The sequence below is a fragment of the Peromyscus eremicus genome, chromosome 5 (genome assembly GCF_949786415.1).
Source record: "Peromyscus eremicus chromosome 5, PerEre_H2_v1, whole genome shotgun sequence".
NCBI classification, from domain to species: domain Eukaryota; kingdom Metazoa; phylum Chordata; class Mammalia; order Rodentia; family Cricetidae; genus Peromyscus; species Peromyscus eremicus.
The window spans coordinates 125,847,187-125,867,793 of record NC_081420.1 but is presented as its reverse complement, the minus strand read 5'-3'; the positions used below and the strand labels follow the sequence as shown (position 1 = coordinate 125,867,793).

Below are 20,607 nucleotides of genomic sequence, written 5' to 3'. Positions count from 1 at the left end.
AGAAGCAAAAGCAGTGAGATATTCAAGTTACAAAAGAGGAAGTCGCATTGTCCCACTTGCCACAGGACCTTCGGTATGGAGAACCTTAAAAGCACTCTCGGCCTTCTTAGACCAGATACACAAATTCAGCAACATTGCAGGACATGACACTGGCGCCACAGTGCCAGGGTGAACGGTGGTGCCACAGTGTCAGTAGTGAACGGTGGTGCCACAGTGCCAGGGTGAACGGTGGTGCCACAGTGCCAGGGTGAACGGTGGTGCCACAGTATCAGTAGTGAACGGTGGTGCCACAGTGCCAGGGTGAACGGTGGTGCCACAGTGCCAGGGTGAACGGTGGTGCCACAGTGTCAGTAGTGAACCTGCAGAAATGGAATCTGGGCAGAGGACCTGGGAATAATGTGAAATGCCTTGGAAGTTGAAATGGCGTCAGGAAGGGACTTGTGTGGAGGTCTGAGACACTCTGAGCAGTCCAAAGATGTCAGCTGCCCTGGTTAGGTTCTTGATCTATCTGTAAATCTTAATACGCCACACACATCAGTACCAGCCTGCCAGCTCATGAGAAATCAGTGAAATAATAGTGGAAGTCCGTGTCAGTAAAGGAAACTTTCCTCCAGTGGCCTCCTCCTGTCCTTCCCTAGTAGAGGACTGGAGCTGGCCTTTGTAACTAGTCATCAGAAACTGGTTGGGTTTCACATGTGCTGCTGCTAGAGAGAAAAAGCTTTTGATGGGCTACATTAAATTTACTAAACTGAAACCACACCTTCTGTTGTTTGGAAAAGCAGCATAGATCTGAAATTGGAAAAATACATGAATTTAAAATGTTCTCAGTAGAGGTGGGGTGTAGTATGCACAAGCCCTGGCTTCCTTCTTCACCTCAAACAGAAAAAGGAAAGCTAAACTATTCTAAGCAGTGGAAAAGTAGTTACATTTGTAATTGTTAAAAGGAGCAGATTTTGATGTGGTCAGATGTTTAAATGGTACAAACATGAGCTCCATCACTAGAAGATCAACCAAAACTGAAAATAAATTCGTTAAAAGAAAAAGAAAAGCCTAAATGTTTAGCACAAGGAAGGTATTACGTTTGGGAGGAGCAATGTTAGATTAGCTATGCAAATAACATGAGGAATTATAAAAAAAAAAATTTTTTGTTTTTTTTTGAGACAGAGTTTCTCTGTGTTACAGCCCTAGCTATCCTGAAACTCACTTTGAAGATCAGGCTGGCCTCGAACTCACAGAGGTCTGTCTGCCTTTGCCTCCAGAGTGCTTAAAGGCATGGGCCATCATGCCCAGCTGGAATTAGAACATTAATGTTGCAAAACTGTTATTTAAAAAGTATCATTCTATAACATTTAATTCTGTCCTTACAACATACTGTCTTTAAATGGAAGACCTTCGCTCTTTCAGTGGTAATCTGGATATTGAGGAAACAGCTTCAGATTATATGTATACACGCTCAGATTCAAAGGAACATTTTTAACAGCTTAAATGCATGCATACAGATATGACTGACTTGCGTGATGCTCTTCTCTGTTGGGGTTGGATGGGGTTATGAGATAGTTTCTCTGTCGTCCAGTGTCCATGAGCTCATTGCAATTCTCTTGTCCCTATCTCCCAAGTCTGGAATCATAGCCACGGGCCGCCATATCTGGCGCAGTGTGTTCTGACAGCTAAGTGAATAACAGAGGTGTCAAAAGTGAGGCTGCAGTCCACCAGTACTTAAAAGAAGTGCGTGGCATGAAGTAGAAGAGGAAGCCTCCATCATGTCTTCTCTACAGTGAGAGCGTTCTTCTTCCTCTCCCAGTTGTGAGAGTTACCTCCATGTTAGTCTTCTGTGCTTCACTCGTGCGGCTATGTAGGATGTTCGTTGTTCTTGTATTTGGTGCTGTTCGCAGATAGTCCCGACTCAGTTTCCAGGGATGAGTCTTTCTGAGAGTTCTCTGTTGCATACGGCAAATATCCATGTGCAAGAGTTTTATCTTAGAAATCTGCCTAACTTTCTGGGTCATAGGACTTCATCAAATTTACCTGAAATTGCTAAACTACCAAAGCAATTATGCCAATTTTGCCAGCGAGAGGTTTGTTTCTTTATAGACTTTGGCATTTAGGAGACTCAGCTGTCTGAGGTCTTTGTTTTAGATTTCTGACCACTGAAGACGGAGCACCTTTTCATGTGGCTACAGGCCACTTTAATTTCTTTCACTTCCTCTTGTGATGTGCATGCTTTGCCAAATTAAGAAAAAGTTCAGTTTTTAAAGCAGTTATTTATATTTTGCGGTTGTATGCTTATTTTCAGTCCTCTTTAGAGTTTCGGCTTAATCAGCATCATTAGTCCTGTATTAGTCAGCTTTTTCTATGTGAGGAATTATGCCAAAACCTTGTTGGGGTGTTGGTAGTGGGGGGTTTTGGTGATGGCAGTATCAGTTCAGAGGATGTGGTTAGCTGTCTAGATTTTCCATAGTCCTGAGGAGTGCTATCAGATGGATGCTAATTACCTTGTGAACTTCAGAATAAATTCTGCCCTGACTGAGGAAAGTGCTGAGAGATGTGCAGTGATCAGCTGGGGAAAGCGGGCAGGGGTAGGGTTACGGTGGGTTTTCTAGTGTGGGAGGGAGACAGGTGACCCGGGCATGTGCCAGATGGAGAGCGATGGGTTGGATCATGCCTTTTCACATGCTGAGTGGTGCAACCCTAACAGTCTACCAATCCCAACAGAAATGGATTTTGTGGTAGTCCTTGGCTTTAAAGCAAGGGCCCTGTTCATCTCTGTGCCTTTCTTTCTAGGTCTTTCTGCAGCCCAGCGGAAGTTTGCTCATTCGCTCAGAGACTTTAAGTTCGAGTTTATTGGGGACGCCGAGACTGATGATGAGCGATGCATAGGTAAAAAAGGCATGAGGTCTGGTTTGCTTTCCTCTGCCACGCCCAACACAAACTCATCATGCCTTTCTCCTTACAGATGCTTCCTTACGGGAATTTTCCAACTTTTTGAAGAATCTTGAAGAACAGAGAGAGATCATGGTGAGTATCAGGAATGTGAATGTACTGATGAGCAGATTTCTAGGAGGGGACAGTCTGGGCTGTGAAGCTGGACAGAAGTTTTGATGAACTTAGTGCTTATAATGGGGGAGCTTTGGATGGGGTTTCAAAGCTCTGGTTTCTGGGTCCATGGTGGTTCTGGTAGTGATCAGTTCTTGGGCAAGGTTCTGGACCTCAGGCAGTCTTTTTTCACTTGTAAAGTAGAAGGTGGGTGCTGGTTTGCCTTTTGTTAGCAGAGCCTTTGGCTTATGTAAATGCCATGCAGGGGCTGAACATACCCTAAAGCTGAAGGAAGAGATGTGCACTTGGAGGTAGAGGGAGTGGAAGGATGGTTTTGAGCCGTAGCTCTGAGTTTCTAGTCTGTGAGGGTGGACAGAGCTCTGGGTTTCTAGTCTGTGAGGGTGGACAGAGCTCTGGGTTTCTAGTCTGTGAGGGTGGACAGAGCTCTGGGTTTCTAGTCTGTGAGGGTGGACAGAGCTCTGGGTTTCTAGTCTGTGAGGGTGGACAGAGCTCTGGGTTTCTAGTCTGTGAGGGTGGACAGAGCTCTGGGTTTCTAGTCTGTGAGGGTGGACAGAGCTCTGAGTTTCTAGTCTGTGAGGATGGACAGAGCTCTGGGTTTCTAGTCTGAGGATGGACAGAGCTCTGGGTTTCTAGTCTGAGGATGGACAGAGCTCTGGGTTTCTAGTCTGAGGGTGGACAGAGCTCTGGGTTTCTAGTCTGTGAGGGTGGACAGAGCTCTGAGTTTCTAGTCTGTGAGGGTGGACAGAGCTCTGGGTTTCTAGTCTGTGAGGGTGGACAGAGCTCTGGGTTTCTAGTCTGAGGGCGGACAGAGCTCTGGGTTTCTAGTCTGAGGGTGGACAGAGCTCTGAGTTTCTAGTCTGTGAGGGTGGACAGAGCTCTGAGTTTCTAGTCTGTGAGGGTGGACAGAGCTCTGAGTTTCTAGTCTGAGGGTGGACAGAGCTCTGGGTTTCTAGTCTGAGGGCAGACAGCGGTATTGGTTTCTAGTCTGTGAGGGTGGACAGAGCTGAGACCTGGCTGGCTCTGAAGTTCCTCTGCAGTGACATAGTGTGATCCTGATTCTAATGAGGGCTGCTTCTCCATGCAGCATGCTCTGAGTGCCTGGTGCTTTGTGAATACCTGTGAACTCAGCAATGACATTTCAGGGGGGATTAGATGATATTTGCCTTTCTTGTAAGTTTGTGTGTCTTTCCCAGTTAAACAAAGACTCACAGTGTGATTACCACCGGGTTTCCACATACTGTTCTCACTGCCCCCCTCCCCCACCTACCATTTTAAAATAATTAGAACTTGCAGAAGACACTGGGTTCAGTGTCCCACAGAAACAATATAATAAAATACCGTTCTTGGTTCTCCAGAATAAACACTGCCTAGAATTACGCTGATGTGTGAGTGGGTTCCGAGGTGATAACGCTACTGGTACTGAGCACGGTAACTGGAACAGTTAGCCATGACTGTATGCTGGCGTTGCTCTCAGCTATTTACCTCACTTTAAGTCTTTTGGTTATCATGCCAAGTCTGTAAAGAAGATAATCCCTCCACTCTGTTTTATAAACTGAGGCACATGGTCTGCCCAAGGTCTCATGATGAAGTAGGAGCTAGAACCCTGAGCTTCCCCGATTACCCTGTAGCCAGCTGCCCACCCACATGCTTTAATTTCCCAGGTGGTGGCTAGTGGAGTTTCTGTCAGGAGCATGTGCATTAGGGTCAAAACCAAAGGATGGAATTCATTTTGATTTTAGGAGTAGCACAAACACGTTTTCTAAAATCTCATAATTTGCACTATGCCCTACATTCTGAGATATTTTCTGGATGTTAAAAATTCCACAGAGGGTGGGCAGAGGTGGCATTTTATCCCAGCACTTTTATCCCAGCACTCGGGAGGCAGAGGCAGGTGGATCTCTGTGAGTTTGAGGCCAGCCTGGTCTACAGAGTGAGTTCCAGGACAGCCAGGGTTACACAGAGAAACCCTGTCTCAAAAATGCAAAAACAAAAACAAACAAAATCCTTGCACGGAGCTGGGACGATGTCTCATTTGGTAAAGTGCTTGCCACACACATGTCGTGATTCAGGTTAGGATTCCCAGCACACATGCAGGAAGGCCAAGGGTGCATCAGTGTGCACATGCCATCCTAGTGCCTGAGGGGTGGAGACGGGAGGATCCTGGGGCTTGCTTGCTAGCGAGGTACTGAATTGGTAGTGAGCTGCAGGTTCAGTGAGACCCACCCTCAAAAATGAAGGGGAGGAGGTAACACCTGCCGTCAACCTTGGGCCCATGTACACATCTGTGTAAACACATGGATCTGCAAACAGGTGTGTACACCTAAGAACATGTACACAAACATACTCAGAATTTCATGGTGTGCATGTGAAGGTAGTGTTATCACATGGGCTTTTCCTGGCACACACTGGTAAGTTCAATTAGTGTTTGTATAATGTTATAGTCACTCATTTCTCAGCTGTTCAGTAAAAACTAAATATGACATTTGATCCAAATAGTGCCACGAGACCACCTTTCCACACTGTGAAGTGGAGGCATGTGGGGTGGTAATGGAATGTCTTTTTTTTTTTCCTTTTGGTTTTTTTGAAACAGGGTTTCTCTGTGTAGCTTTGCACCTTTCCTGGAACTCGCTTTGTAGACCAGGCTGGCCTCGAACTCACAGAGATCCGCCTGCCTCTGCCTCCCGAGTGCTGGGATTAAAGGCATGCACCACCACCACCACCGCCCGGCTGGAATGTCTTGGTTTATGTTACATAAGAGCTGTGTGCATGTACTTTCTTTGATGTTTAGACATTCTTTTCTGGGATCTCGAGCATGTGGCCAGCATTTATTGACATTTTATGTTCTTTTTATTGGTTGGAATCTGAGGGCTAGGTAGCAAACTTTGTGAAGTACCTGCATCCACAGTTTTATTTGCTAGCGAGGGAGGTAATGAGTAGACATGTGCCATCAGGCAGTGAAGAGTGCTATAGTTCAGAACAGAGATGGGTAAGGAGCTGTGGGTGAGCTGGGCAGAGAGGTAGTGGTTAAGTGTTGAGGGCCTTTTTGGTAAAGGACTGTTAGATATCCTGGTGTGTGCAGGAACGGGGTTCTAGGTAGAATGGGGCTGGAGTTTAGACTTTTACAGAAATACCATGTGACCACTCTCTGCCTTGATGGTTGAGTTTTGTATTCAGTTTCTTGGAGTAAATCGATGAGGTCAAGAAACTGGAATGTGGTTTTAGATTCTGATGTAGATAGCGTGGTTCATAGAGATGCTGCTAGCTGACTGATGATTTAATCTTGGCTGTGGTGGCAGCTGACCATGTCTCTGTCTGAGGTAAGAGGAGTGTAGGAAGGTTGGGTTCCTGGGGCAGGGCAGATGTGAGAGTAGGATTGTGTCTGTGGAAGGCCTTGAACCCCAGAAGAATGGTACAGCATGTTAAAACTGACATGTGGGCCAGGTGTGGTGGCGCACACCTTTAATCCCAGCACTTGGGAGGCAGAGGCTGGTAGAGCTCTGTGATTTGGAGGCCAGCCTGGTCTACAGAGTGAGTTCCAGGACACAGAGAAATCCTGTCTTGAAAAATGAAACCAAACCCACCCAAACCTACAAAACTGAGACGTGGGACCGAAATACCTGCCGGAGAGGAAGCAGTGGGAAGCCACAGGCACCCGACGATGTGACCAGGATACTCCAGTTTAGTTTGGGAAATGGAAAGCATTACTAGAATATAGTGTTAAATTACTTGTTCTCAGCACTCAGCGTCACATCTGATCCTGTTTATCCCGTATTCCTAATCCCCCTGCTGCCATTTTGACTCAAAGCCCAGCATCGGGTCATCTCATGTACGAACATACACATTTCAAGTACGAATACCTCAGGATGTGTGGGCGAGTCTCACTTTAACAACAACATGGACAAAACGCCTTTATTCCAGGAAACAGTTCAGGGTCAGAGTCATCCCTTCTCTGTCTCTCTCAGTAGCAGTTGGTCCCTCTGCAGCGTCATTCAAATAGATGACATTTGATGGTAAATTTCCAAGTCACTGCAAATTTGTAGGGTTTTCACCTTTTCCCCTAACCAGAATTTATAATTTATGTGTTTTTGGGGGGGACAAGGCTTCCTTGTAGCCTAGGTTGTTCTCAAGCTTGTAGTCACCCTGCTTTCCCTCTGAGTGCTGGGAGATAGCAATGCATCAACACACGCAGCCTTCTGAATGCTGGAGGATAGGCATGCACCACCACATGCAGCCTCCTTAATGCTGGAGGATAGGCATGCACCGTCACATGCAGCCTCTCCAGTGCTGGGCGTAGATGTGCACCATCACATGCAACCTCCTGAGTGCTGGAGGATAGGCATGCACCGTCACATGCAGCGAGCCAATACTCTCTACTGGCATCTTTAGAAGTAGAAGTCTCCCAAGGCACCATAGAGTTGGCAGTGAAGTTAATAAAAGTTGAAAGGCGTGTGCCATTTATCCAACTGACATTGAGTGATTTTCTGTGATCTTCTGAGATCACCTCTTTTGAAGCAGGAAAACTGGATAAAATCATCATGTGTCTTTGAGATCTTTTGAAAGCTTTTGAAGAAATGGTTGTGACATTTGGAGACCAAGGCAGCTGTAAACTTAGAATGAGAACAGATATGCAAGAAACGTTCAATGTGGCCCTGGAGAAGAGCTGGTAATTAGCAAGTTAATTAAAATAGACAAAGGTAGGAAGTGTGGTCATCAGGGAGAGGCGGTCAGCTAATCCTGTGGCTGTTGGGGACAGGAGCTGTCCTGAAGCTGGGAGCAGTGGCCTGAGGCCCAAGGAGGTCCTTAGTGCTCTTGGGCAGCAAGGAGGGGCCTGAGCAGCTAGACTGAATGCAGGTGCATTCTGGGAACTCAGAACAAAATTCAGTCTCCAAGCCTCTTACAGTTAGTGTAAGCTGGCAGCTAAAGGCCATGGGTGGGAAAAGAAAGCAGAATGAGCCAGCTGTGAGATCCTTTCTGAGAAGGTTAGTGTAATTTTAGTGATTATTAAATCTTCAAAAATAATCAGTATTTTCCATTGTCTGACATTAATTAACAGTGAAGCATGATCATTGGAAAATAAGCATGATCATATTCATAGTTAAGGCTAAATCAGTAAAGGGAAAAAAAGTTAAAATCTGTAGAAGGCTAAGACCAAAGCCAAATGTTGTAGAAAGTTTTTTTACTGAACAAGTATTCTGTAGGACTTTGGGCTTTAAAGGGTAAATACACGTGTTTAGAAGTGCAGCCATCGGCCAAGAACCCCATCCGATGAAGCTGACGGCCATATGCTCTTGTGCCTTGTGTATGCCTAAGCGGGGCTGTGTTTAGTTCAGCCAGTACCACTGTGTGCTTACTACATCCAGGGGCCGGTTGTGACAGCAATGACAGCTCTTCCTTGTGTAGTGGATATCCCCGGGAGATGGGCGAGAGCCTGTGTACTCAGTCACTTTGCAGTAACAGAGGCACGGGAATTCAGGGAGGTCTCCTGGAGAGCGGGTGATGAGCCATTAGCCAGTTAAGCCCAGATGAGCTGGAATGCCGGGGCCTCCTTGAGGGAAAACTAGTTCCACTTGGGAAAGAGGGAAGGCTGTTTGAGTCTGCCATGTCCTCTTCCGTTGCTATTAAATAAATTCCTGAGATTGTGGGTGTGGCTTAGCGGTGGAGTGTGCTCAGTATGAAAGTTCAGTCCCTGGTCAAGCAAAACTAGGAACTGAAATCCAGTGACTCACTGGAAAGGGAAGTAGACAGAATACCGGTTTAGGAAAATAAGTCACTATTTGCCTCCACACCCAGAGTTTGGTCTCCACGAGTGGACATGCCCCACCCTCTAGACAGATATCACAGTGGTGTCAGGAAAGGGCTTCTAAGTGAGTAGTTTTTCTCCTAGTGTTTCTAACCTGACTGTGGATGTGAGGAACCTAAACTAGGGAGCTGGGCCTGACCCAGCCAGAGGCCAGCACTGGCAGGCTTGTGTCTGTGCATGCTGTGAGGGAAGCGCGGCCAGCATTCCTGCGCTGCTCCTCCGTGTGGCCTGACAGCACACGGTGTACTTATCTGAGGTGGGCAGCTGTCCAGGAGTCTAGGGACTTTTAAAATAGTGCTGCGGCATTTATGAGCATCTCCGAACGGCCCTTCACACTGTGTTTACTTCTCTGAGTAAATCCTTTGAACAGACTGATCTTGGTTTTCTTGCCAGCCTGCAAGGGCTCAGTTTCTGAGGATTTGGGCAAATCAGAGTAAGGGTGTGGACCAGAGGGTTAGAAAAGCTTTGAGGAACAGTGCCTTTGGGAGATGGAAGGCAGAGCTTTCCAGTGGTGTCCAGAGGTCCTTAGACATCAGTGTTCAGTACCTCCTTTTTATACTGGAAGTGCGGGACAGGCAGGACAACTTGTCTACCTAAAAAATATATTCTCAGCTCTGCTACTCTCGTTTTTGTTCTAAACTATTACTGTTTTTCTATAAGAGTGTTTCATGATGTCACTGAAATAATGTTCATTAAAGTAAATGAATGTTTTTACTCTTTGGGAGAAAACTTGTTCGCATTCCTTCTTAGTGTGTGTCACAGCAGGTGTTCTCTACACATGGGGACTGGGCCAGCATCACCTTCCTGTAGTAAGGGCTGGTTTCCATGACAACTGGACAGGATTTGGAATCATCTAGGAGACCTGGTGGCTTGACCATGGGTGTGTTTCTAGAAAGGATTGACTGAGGGGGCAGTGTCCACCCTGAATGTGGGGCGCACTGTCTGTGGGCCCTTGACCGACTGGAGTGAGGGGAGAAAGAAGAGGCTAGCTGAGAGCCAGTGCTCAGTCCTGGGGGAGGTGTGTGTGTGTGTATGTGTGTGTGTGTGTGTGTGTGTGTATGTGTGTGTGTGTGTGTGACCACTGTTTCATTTGCCTCCGTGCTTCTCCACGCTGCCTGTGCACTCTTACACCTCGAGCCACAATGAACCTGTTTCCCCACAAAGTCACTTCTCTAGGATACTTTGTCACAGTGTCAAGGAAGTGATTAATATCCTGGGGGATGTGCTAGAAGTGCCCGTTCTCAGGCTGCACCCCAGACCTGATGAATTCCGAAATCTTCGGGGATGTGTTAGAAGTGCCCATTCTCAGGCTGCACCCCAGACCTGATGAATTCTGAAATCTTCGGGGATATGTTAGAAATGCCCATTCTCAGGCTGCACCCCAGACCTGATGAATTCTGAAATCTGAACCACTAGCCCATGAAATCTCCTTTGCCTTAGAGTTAGTTCTCTGTAAAAGTTAAACCATGGTTTTTGCTGGCTTTATGCCACCCGGGGGATTAAAAGACTCAACAGGTGAAGTTTTTATCTGTCGTTTTCAGAGGCTGGAAACTATACCCATGTCTGATTTGTCTTAATGCAGCAGGCTTCTACTTGCTAGTAGTTTTAGTGTTGCGTGATAATGGTTAGTGTTGTTTATGCATGTGAATGTGTGAGATAAGTGGCATAAACATCAGGCATTATCGGACAGTCTGTGCCTTCTGTTTACTCTTACAAGTCATATTTATAATAACAAATGTGTAGTCCATTCTGCAGATAAAAATGACACGTTTGTCTGTGATTCTATTGGCAGGGATGTTTACAATGGGAGAAATCGTAGCCGTCCTCATGAAGACATTTCTTAGTTTGCTTTAAGAGCTGCCCATAACAGTGCCAGGCATAGTGGAACACACCTTTAATCTCAGCACTCAGGAGGCAGAGGCAGGTGCAGATCTGAGTTTGAGGCCAGCTTGGTCTATAGAGCGAGTTCCAGGACAGCCAGGGTTACACAGAGAAACCCTGTTTCAGAAAACCTAAAAGACAAAACAAAAACAAAAATAAAAAGCCTAGAACTTACTCGTGACTTAATTTCACAAAGACTTGCTTCCTGTCTTTGGAGATGATCTTTACCATTTGATATATTTTATCATTTTATCCTGTAAGCCCATTACAGTCTAGCTAGATATGCATGCTACGCTGTAAATCCTGCTGCAGGAACGTCCCAGGTGAGGATTTATTTTTACATATCTAGAATACTTGAGGAATTTAAGAATTTGGGAGAAGCCTTGTGCCATGAGTCAGAATCCTCTCTGTTGACGACTCATCGTTGTCTGTGACCCTCCAGCCTGTCCTCCTGAGATTCTACTTCCCTTTTGGAGCTTACGTTTCCTCTATTTCATATCCTTGGGGTTTCTAAGGAATTGTTTTACTTTGGATTCTACATGCATACTCTCCTCTCTCTGTCTCTCTGTCTCTCTGTCTCTCTGTCTCTCTGTATCTCTGTCTGTCTCTCTCTCTCTCTCTCTCTGTCTCTCTCTGTCTCTCTCTCCCACTCTCCTACCCATTCACCCACTCACCCAAAGAGACACCAGAATATTTCCAGTTCATTCCTATAATTGCCTAAACTTGGCTATTTTTGTGAATCAGCTGGATCTACTATTTCATGGCACGTACTTTTTGATGCGCTAGGGCATTTGGATCATGCATGAGTTGGGAAAATAGGAAATTGGAGCCCACTGAAGTGAGTGGTTTGTTATGCATCACTGAGTTAGGAACCACTGCTCTCTTTAGGACCCTCAGACAAGAGAAACCTTGTTTCTTCTTTCTCTTCAGCTGTTTGTAACTTTTGTCTTGTTCTCCACCTCTTTTGGGGGCGCATAGACTGGAGAGTGAATCCTGGGCCTTGTGCTCACTAAGGACACGTCCTCTGAGTGGTCTACATTGTCAGCTCCTTCCCTCCAACTTTGAACCCGAGTGAAATGTGTATAATCTCATCATGTGGCTGCCGTGCACCAGGCAGCAGCCTGAGGAGATGTGAATTTGGGTATCCGCTTCTTGCCTGTGTGAACAACTGCAAGCTGTCAGTATTCTAGCTCAGTCATTAAATAAGGGCTGCTTACAGAGGGATGACGAGTCTCTGTAGCTGCTTGGAAACCTTGTTTAGAGAACTTGTTAAGTCAAGGAGGTTCCATAACTTCTGTCTCAAACGTGGGTGCTACCACCTTGGGAGTAAGTCCAGGATATTGAAGCGGGGTACACTTTAAAGAAGTGATATGCCTCCAGTATTCTTGGAGGCACAAAGATAAAAATATTTGTGGGGGAAACCAGATTTTCATGACTAAGATGGAAAGTGATTTAGAAGTGTTTGGGCTCTGAAGAAGTTTTAGAAATATCTTAATACAAGTAGTTTATTTCCTTTTTCATGTGTATACACAGTGATGAAAATAAGCCAACTCTCAAGGAACTCTTTCAATAAACTAAAATATAAATGCTGAGTTCACATATAATTAGACTTATTAAACATTTTTTTTTATAGTATATGAGATGCTGGAGTGTTTTCTACATTGTGGTATCTGTAGTTGATAGAAATGGTTTTATATTGATGGTGGGGTTTGTTTGAGGTCAAAGGGATTCCCAGTGGCCATGATACTGTGGAGGACTCTGGGAATTTTGCCAGTCACTGGTGATGCAGGGAAAGGGAGAAGGTTGTGGACTTCATCGCGTTAGTGTGAAGGCCAGGCTTCCTCCAACTGCCCACAGCTTGTGACCACCCACTGCATCACCAGGGAAGGGGACTGGGTCCTGATGGACAGCCTCGTTCAGCTTCTCCTGGAGGTACCTTGCAGCCTGATAAGCACAGTTCAGCCTTCCTCTCTCCCTGTCTTTCTTGGGGTCAGATCTGTATCCACAACCCAAAGGTCTTCCTCCAGCTTTCTGGGCTCCCTCTTCTCTCCTTCTCAAACCCTTCCCCTAATACAGTTTTTGGATTTCTAAGCTTTGGTTTTCTGTGTCTTTGTATTAGAGGATTCTGACTAGGAAAAACAAATTTTGTAGCAGAGATTTGTTCATGGGCACAGTTGTGTTTGTTATTATCAGCATCAGTAGGACATTTTGTGTGTGTTCTTTTAATTGTCTAAGTTGCTAAAGCTTCATTCTTAAAGCAGATAGTTTAAAAGCCTGCTCTGTGCTTGGCCGTGTTCTAGCACCTGAGGATGCAGTGGGGAATTGGCTTCTTGTTCCGGACAGGTGCTTAGCTGGTGGCCACCCAGGAGGCTGAATACCAGTCTGGCCTTTCAGCCCAGGTGGTGGCCTCTTCCCAGTCAGGGGTGACCCAAGCATCCCAAGAGGTTGGAGATCAGGATCCTGTTTGTCATTGACTAGATGCTTTCTTTGAAGAGTGCGCTCTCTCTCTCTCTCTCTCTCTCTCTCTCTCTCTCTCTCTCTCTCCCTCCCTCCCTCCCTCCCTCCCTCCCTCCCTCCCTCCCTCTCTCCCCCTCCCCCTCCCTTTCTCTCTCTCTCATCTCTTTTTAAATTTAGCAGTTTGTTGCCTTATTGAATATGCTTCTAGCTTTGTCCATATTATCCCTGATTTAAGAAACTATAATTTTCTTTTTTTTGACTTAAAACAGGAAAGCCCAACTTTCAAATTCTGTCTGATGATGCTTTTGTAGCCTGTAGCCTGACAGACTAATCCCTCACTTATTTCCATGGTTTTAAATTCCTTCTCATAGTGTTCTGCCCAAGTATTTATTTTCTTAAAAAAATAGAAGCAGGGTCCTTACTGTCCCACACGCAGAGAGGAAAGAGGGCCAAGGTTAAACAAGGTTAACCGTCCCAAGTGTCCTTATTAGGCTCAGGCCCTCTTGAAGGCACAGCAGCTTTTGAGTTCCGGTTTTATTATTTACTAAGCCTAAGTTAAAACATTATTACCAACAAAGGGCATCAGGTTTTTAAAGTTACAATCAAAGGACCAGTTTTTTCCTTCAGAGTCCATTATTGATTTGCTCTGTTCCTTTCCCTGTTAGCCAACATTTGCCAGGCGTGTGTGTGTGTGTGTGTGTGTGTGTGTGTGTGCGTGTGTGTGTGTGTGTGTGTGTGTGTGTGAACCTAAAGACTGGAGAGCACAGACTCTAAAGGTGTGTGTGTGTGTGTGTGTTTGTGTGTGTGTGTGTGTGTGTGTGTGTGTGTGTTTGTGTGTGTGTGTGTGTGTGTGTGTGTGTGTGTGTGAACCTAAAGACTGGAGAGCACAGACTCTAAAGGAATCTTAAACCTCGGTAATGCGGACTTGTCTTCCATTTTCTCTTTTGCTGTTTTAACCTGAGCCTAGGCCACAGCCAGTGTCCGGGAAGTTGGTCTGGAACCGAGGCTCTCAGAACGCCAGTGCTAACCCTCTTGTTTTGTTGGTCTCAAGCTAATTGGGATTTAGGATTGGAAACTGACAAACATTCTCACTGGATACTTTTTGTTCTTCGTGGAATGCAAGCAGAAATCATTAATTGGGACCGTTCATTGTAGGGATGCACCCTGCACCAAGGTGGCCGTGGACTGAAGCCTTGGGCTTTCAGGAACCTTGTGTTCTAAGCTCCTTCCTGATTTCCAGGTTGATACCCTGTTGAGTGTGCAGCACCCCTGTCCTTAGGTCCTAGTTCTTCCTGTGAGCTAATTAAAATTCGCACCATTTCGCCCTTGGTGGTGGTATGCACCTTTAATCCCAGGTAGAGGCGGGCAGATCTCTGAGTTTGAGGTTAGCTTGGTCTACAGAGTGAGTTCCAGGACAGCCAGGGCCACACAGGAAACAGTCTCAGGGAAAAATTCTCACTGGCTCTAATGATTTTAGGCTAGTGGGTTCGAGCTTTACTGTACAACTTAATATTGTTTTTAGTTTGTTTCCCTACCAGGCCTAAGAGACCAGTTTAAGCTGACCTTAAAAACAAAATGCTGTCCTGGGATTTATTTGGCAGCTGAATTCCTTCCTGGGCAGCACTCTCTTTCCTCACAGGTGTGAGGTATGGAGTGCCCTTCCTTCCTTATGGTTGACGGTATTTGGATAACAAAGGGAATTGTTTTCTCTGCGGTGAAAAGATAGAACTAGTTAGGGCAGAGCCAAAATGAGCCAAGGGCACCCTCCGTCCCCACGGTGGCAGGGCACTTTGAGCACTGCTGACATGAAGACTTTCGTACCCTCTCAATGCCAGTCTGTGACTCTGTTCTTTTATTAGTTCAACCATTTTGATATTCTCATGGAAATTTGGATGTACCTTGATAGGGAAAGCTATAATATAGGAGAGCAGCCAGCTAAATGGAGAAAAGGATCACAGCATGAGTGTGGATGGAGAGGATTGAACTGTTTAATAACGACTTGGTTCAGCTGGGGAATATTTGTATGGCACTATGTATTTCGTTGTATGGTTACACACGACAACACTCTTTGTGGGAAGAGGGGGACTGATACATGGGGGCAGTGGAGATAAGGGAGGGGTGGAAATGACCAAGTGCGATGATGCCTTGTGTATGAAGGATGTCATAATGAAACCTAGTATCCTGTGTGCTGAGTGACGATAACATGTAAGAGCAATGTCGACTTTAGAACTATTTTACACGTGTTTCATAAAGAGTTGTTTAAGCTCTGATGCTTAGGCAGCAGCACACGAGTGTGCCACTGGCACACGTAGTCTGGCAGCACAGCTTCTGAGATCGCTGTGGTGGCCACATCTGAGGGTGTGCCTCCTTTTTGTTTTAAGGCACTCCACTTTCTTAAATCTTTCTGATGCTTTCAGAGGGAATATCCTCTGAAGCCCCAAGGGCCTATTGACAGCACAGGTGAACAGGTTGTTAAAACTGAGCCCCGAGGTGCATTTCCATGGTTGTCTCAGTGTACCTGCTAGTCTTGTTCCCTGTGTTTCAATCTCATATTCTCTTTGTCTCTGTTTCTCTGTGTGTGTGTGTGTGTGTGTGTGTGTGTGTGTGTGTGTGTGTCAGAGAGAGAGAGAGAGAGAGAGAGATTTCACAAGCAAGCAGCGCATGCATTTTGTGTGGATACATAGGTAGGGTGCTGGTGGAGGGCAGAGGATAACACTGTTCCCAAGGAACCATCCATCTTGCTTTATTTGGTGGCAGGGTCTCTCGCTGGCCCAGAGCTGTGGATTTGGCCAGTCTGGCTGGCGTGCTTCAGGGTCCCTCCAGTCTCCGCCTTCACAGTCCCAGGATTATAAACGTGTGCCACCACACCTGGCCTTGTTCTGGGGATTGTTATATTTCTCTTGTTTTGTAACCCAATCCAATTTGTGATCTCAAAGTATCTGAAAGTAGATTTGATAGGCACTGTTTTGGGCTAGGGTTCTTCAAACAGTTGTTTGGTGATCCAAATAATGAAAAGTGGGATGGGCACTTGAAATTTGGGTTTGATCCTGGGGACCCACGTGGAGACTCCCGCAAGTCCTCTGACCTGCACACGTGTGATGTTACATACACCCACCTCCCCAATAATACATGAAAAAAGAAAATTCAGTAATAAAAAGCACATTCCCTGGGGAGATTTACAGAATAAAGTCTTTAGATGTAGCAATCCTTTTTTGGAAAAGTATTTCTCATTTTGGGAAAGTTGTTTTGTTCAGATAGATAAATCCTTGGCCCCCTTTCTTGGGGTTCTGTTTCCGGAAAAGTAAACACTGTCTCAGCTCAGTGGTTCCTTTGCTGCTGTCTGTGACACTGAAGTAGAAAAGTGGAGTTTTCCCTTTAGTGCAATAAAACAAAGTGTCTGGAAGGTCGTGGGAGAAAACAGTGGAAAGTCTCTTATGCCCTCAGATTATGCATTCCTTTAGTGGTCACAAGCGCTTGGAATCCAGGCCTTAAATAATGAGGGCTGTGGGGAGTGAAGATAATTCCTTCTGGTTCTTTTATGCGCAGGCTGGCTAATAAGGTAGCTCCTTATTAGAAAGACATGGTTTGGTGTCTATCCCAACTGGTTCTCTGTTTCACCTGGGCCTTGCTTTAGAAAATTGTTACTAATATTACCAGGGTATGTGCTTCCTAGTCACGCCATTTTACTGTGTGTGGGTCTTTGGCCAGAAGTCTTATTCTCTTCGACTCTACAGCCTCACAACTCGCCTTTGATCGCCAAGGTGGGAGGAATTGCCAGCTGCTACGGAGGGTCCCATGCTAGAACCCGGCCCTGTGCTCTGTCACCGTGCTAGAACCCGGCCCTGTGCTCTATCACCGTGCTAGAACCCGGCCCTGTGCTCTGTCACCGTGCTAGAACCTGGCCCTGTGCTCTGTTACCGTGCTAGAACCCGGTCCTGTGCTCTGTTATTATTAGCAGGTTTCTTAGCCCCTCTTGAGCTGGAAGGTTGCCCAAGATAAGTTTCCTTTTCCTTTTCTGTTTTTGACACAGTACTGGTGATTTGATACTGCCTACCAGGTACTCCGCCATGGAACTACGTCCACAGCCATCTTTTTATATTACTATTATTATTATTATTATTATTATTATTATTATTATTATTTGGTTTTTTGAGACAAGGTTTCTTCGTGTAGCTCTGGCTGTCCTGGAACTTGTTCTATAGACCAGGCTTGCCTTGAACCCAGATCCATATGCCTCTGCTTCCTGAGTGCTGGGATTAAAGGTGTGCTGCACTACTGCCCAGCTCATCTTTCAGTTCTTTGAAACTATTCAAGATTTTTAGAGCCAAATATCTAATGAGAAGAGCTCTAAAGCCAGAGTCCTCATTGGAAACACCACTGAAAAGTCTATAGTCATTTTAATCTTCACATTGTGCTGTGAATCTCTGAGTCTGGAGTTTGCTGTCTTGCGAAGTAACATGGAAATACGGTTTGTGTCTTGCTTTTCCCCAGCTCATCTAGAATCCCAGGATTGAGGATAAATTAGGACCTGAGGTTTCTTGGGCTAACTTTCTGTGGAGAAGGCCATGGCAGACATTGGCTGGACATTGGATGCTAGCTTCTTCATGTTTATATAGAGGTAGTTAGTCACGTCTCCCTTGGAAGGCAGCTGGGTCACTAGGCTCTTAATCAATTCTTGTAATGGAGAGACCAAACACGGAAGCTCCGTGACTCTACCCATTACATCTTGTTTTGCACTTTGAGCAAATCAAAATCTGTTTTCTTCCTATCATTTAAATACTCAAAGACAGTCTTTGTGTTCTTCTAAATGTTCTCTCTTCCCTGTTTCCATTAAACGCTGCTGCCTGTAGTTAGTTCTCTCCACCCACCTTGACTTGCGCAGCAGGTGCCTTTCCCTGCTGAACCATCTCACTGGCTGGATCCTCTTTAGCATCCTAATTAGGAACATCTCTATGAAGTATTTTGCTGTCCTGTTGAGATGGGTTCTTTTTAGACGTAACTGCAGAGTTGAGCCCCATGTGTAGCAAGGAACAAGGTTTGTTCCTTCATCGTCTGATGGGACATGTTTGGTTAAGTGAACATTTTAGGACTCAAAACTCATTACTGAATTCACACAAACTCTCAAGATGTCCCGTACACTTGAGCAACTGCCTTTCAGCACTCGAGTCCAGCAGCTTTCTCAGACTTCGTGGATCACGTTTGAATCCCCTTTTCAAGTGTGAGAGCTACTGAACGGTAGTGCTTCAGCAGGCATTCTGCTGGCCCCAGTGTTGGGTCCAGGGTCTCATAATAATGGGGGACAGACCACCAAAGTCTATTAAACCAGAAGCAAACTTTATTCCAGAAAATAAAAATTAAAAATAAAAAATAAAAACAAAAACAAAACACCGTGGGGCACAAAAGCTTATCAGCTAGCTGAGACTGCAGCCAATGTTGGAATTCTGGGGCTGTGGCCGTGGAGGCGGGTACTGGCCCCCTCTTATAGTGTCAGGCACGGGGTGCATGCTAGGAGTCACATAGAAACAACTATTAAAAGTTAACTTTGGTCCAGGCAGTTGTCAGCTATAAGGCCAAGGGGGTTAAAAGTTAACCCCTGGCTGTTGCAGAGGAGCTGGCTGTAAGCAGACAGCCATTGTTAGCAGTTAACCTTTAGAGTGATGACTGTCAGCTTTCATCTCTCAAGCTTATAATTTTGTATTCTATATTCCCGGACCCTTCACCAGCCTCTGTCAGCAGCAAACGTGGGAGGCGTCTGTGGAGAGTACAGGCTGATGGGGTGGCTCTCCAGGCTGGGTTGGCAGCCTGGCCCAGGGGCAGGTCCATCTTGCCTCCTGTGTGTGTGCACGGTTGGCTGGGAACACAGCTGCTTCTGCGCATCACTTTCTGCCCGGGGCTGATTTTGTGCTCTGGTGCCCGGGGCCTCAGAGCTGCAGATTGTTGCCTGGCCTTGCATTGAAAAGGTTGGCTGGTTGCTGCTATCCGACAAGGGCTGAGTCCTTAGCATGTTTTGTGTTCCTGGGGTTGCCTTTTGTTTGTAAGACCATCTAAAGCCCTTCCCAAGGCTCAGGAATGAAGGGATTCTGCGATTTCTTTCTACCAGAATGATTGATTACAACATCCTTTATGTGCTTGTAAAATCACATTCTGTATTTGTGCTTTTCATCTCATTTTTGACACATGGAAGTCTTTCTCATTATCGTTAATTCAGTTGTCTTTAATGCAGAAGGTGTCATCACAGATGGCCTTGGGAGCCGGAGGGTAGTCTGTTGAAGATTTAGTACTCATCTGTCTCTGGGGAGGAGCAGTGTTTGGTATTAGGAGTACTCATTTGTCTGGGGAGGTGTAGTGTTTGGTATTAGGAGTACTCATTTGTCTCTGGGGAGGTGTAGTGTTTGGTATTAGGAGTACTCATTTGTCTCTGAGGAGGTATAGTGTTTGGTATTAGGAGTACTCATCTGTGTCTGGGGAGGAGCAGTGTTTGGTATTAGGAGTACTCATTTGTCTGGGGAGGAGCATGTTTGGTATTAGGAGTACTCATCTGTCTCTCGGGAGGAGCAGTGTTTGGTATTAGGAGTCCTCATTTGTCTGTGGGGAGGTGTAGTGTTTGGTATTAGGAGTACTCATTTGTCTCTGAGGAGGTATAGTGTTTGGTATTAGGAGTACTCATCTGTGTCTGGGGAGGAGCAGTGTTTGGTATTAGGAGTACTCATTTGTCTGGGGAGGAGCATGTTTGGTATTAGGAGTACTCATCTGTCTCTCGGGAGGAGCAGTGTTTGGTATTAGGAGTCCTCATTTGTCTGTGGGGAGGTGTAGTGTTTGGTATTAGGAGTACTCATTTGTCTGGGGAGGTGTAGTGTTTGGTATTAGGAGTACTCATTTGTCTGGGGAGGTATAGTGCTTGGTATTAGGAGTACTCATCTGTATCTAGGGAGGAGCAGTGTTTGGTATTAGGAAATACGAGTAATACTCTACAGTGACAACGCTATATTTCTGTGAAATAATGAAGGTAACGTGAGATTCCATGGGGCCCCCAGTCTCTTTTGAGAGAAAGAAGAAAACAAAACAGCCCTTGTTCTGCGACCAGCAGTACTTACAAAAATGACTGTTGGCTTACTTTGTTCTTAAAGAAAGTATTTTAGGCTGTGTTCTAGAGTTACCGACTAGACTTTCCGGGGGTTGACAACCTAATGATGGATTTTAAGCTTTACCGAATGCTTTCAGTTAATGAACAAAACAAAGCTGAGACCCGTGTGTACTGTTGGCTGTGCCCGCTCTTCCTCTGCTTTGGGAGCTTGCTGTTGACTTCAGCAGGAAGAGGCCCCCAGATGCCTTCCATCTTCCTTTTTAGCTCCTGGTGGCCAGGCAGATGTCTGTGTATCAGACCAGTTCTCTAAAGGAAGGAAAATTCCATGACC

General features: G+C 45.7%; 1 protein-coding gene across 1 annotated transcript in view; it reads left to right on the top strand.

Moving 5' to 3' along the window:
* LOC131911158 (rho GTPase-activating protein 10-like) overlaps positions 1-20,607 on the top strand; it is a 72,743-nt gene that overhangs the window by 6,680 nt on the left and 45,456 nt on the right. The window contains 2 exon segments of the mRNA XM_059263095.1: positions 2,782-2,877; positions 2,954-3,015. Coding sequence (XP_059119078.1) covers positions 2,782-2,877; positions 2,954-3,015 — 158 coding nt within the window.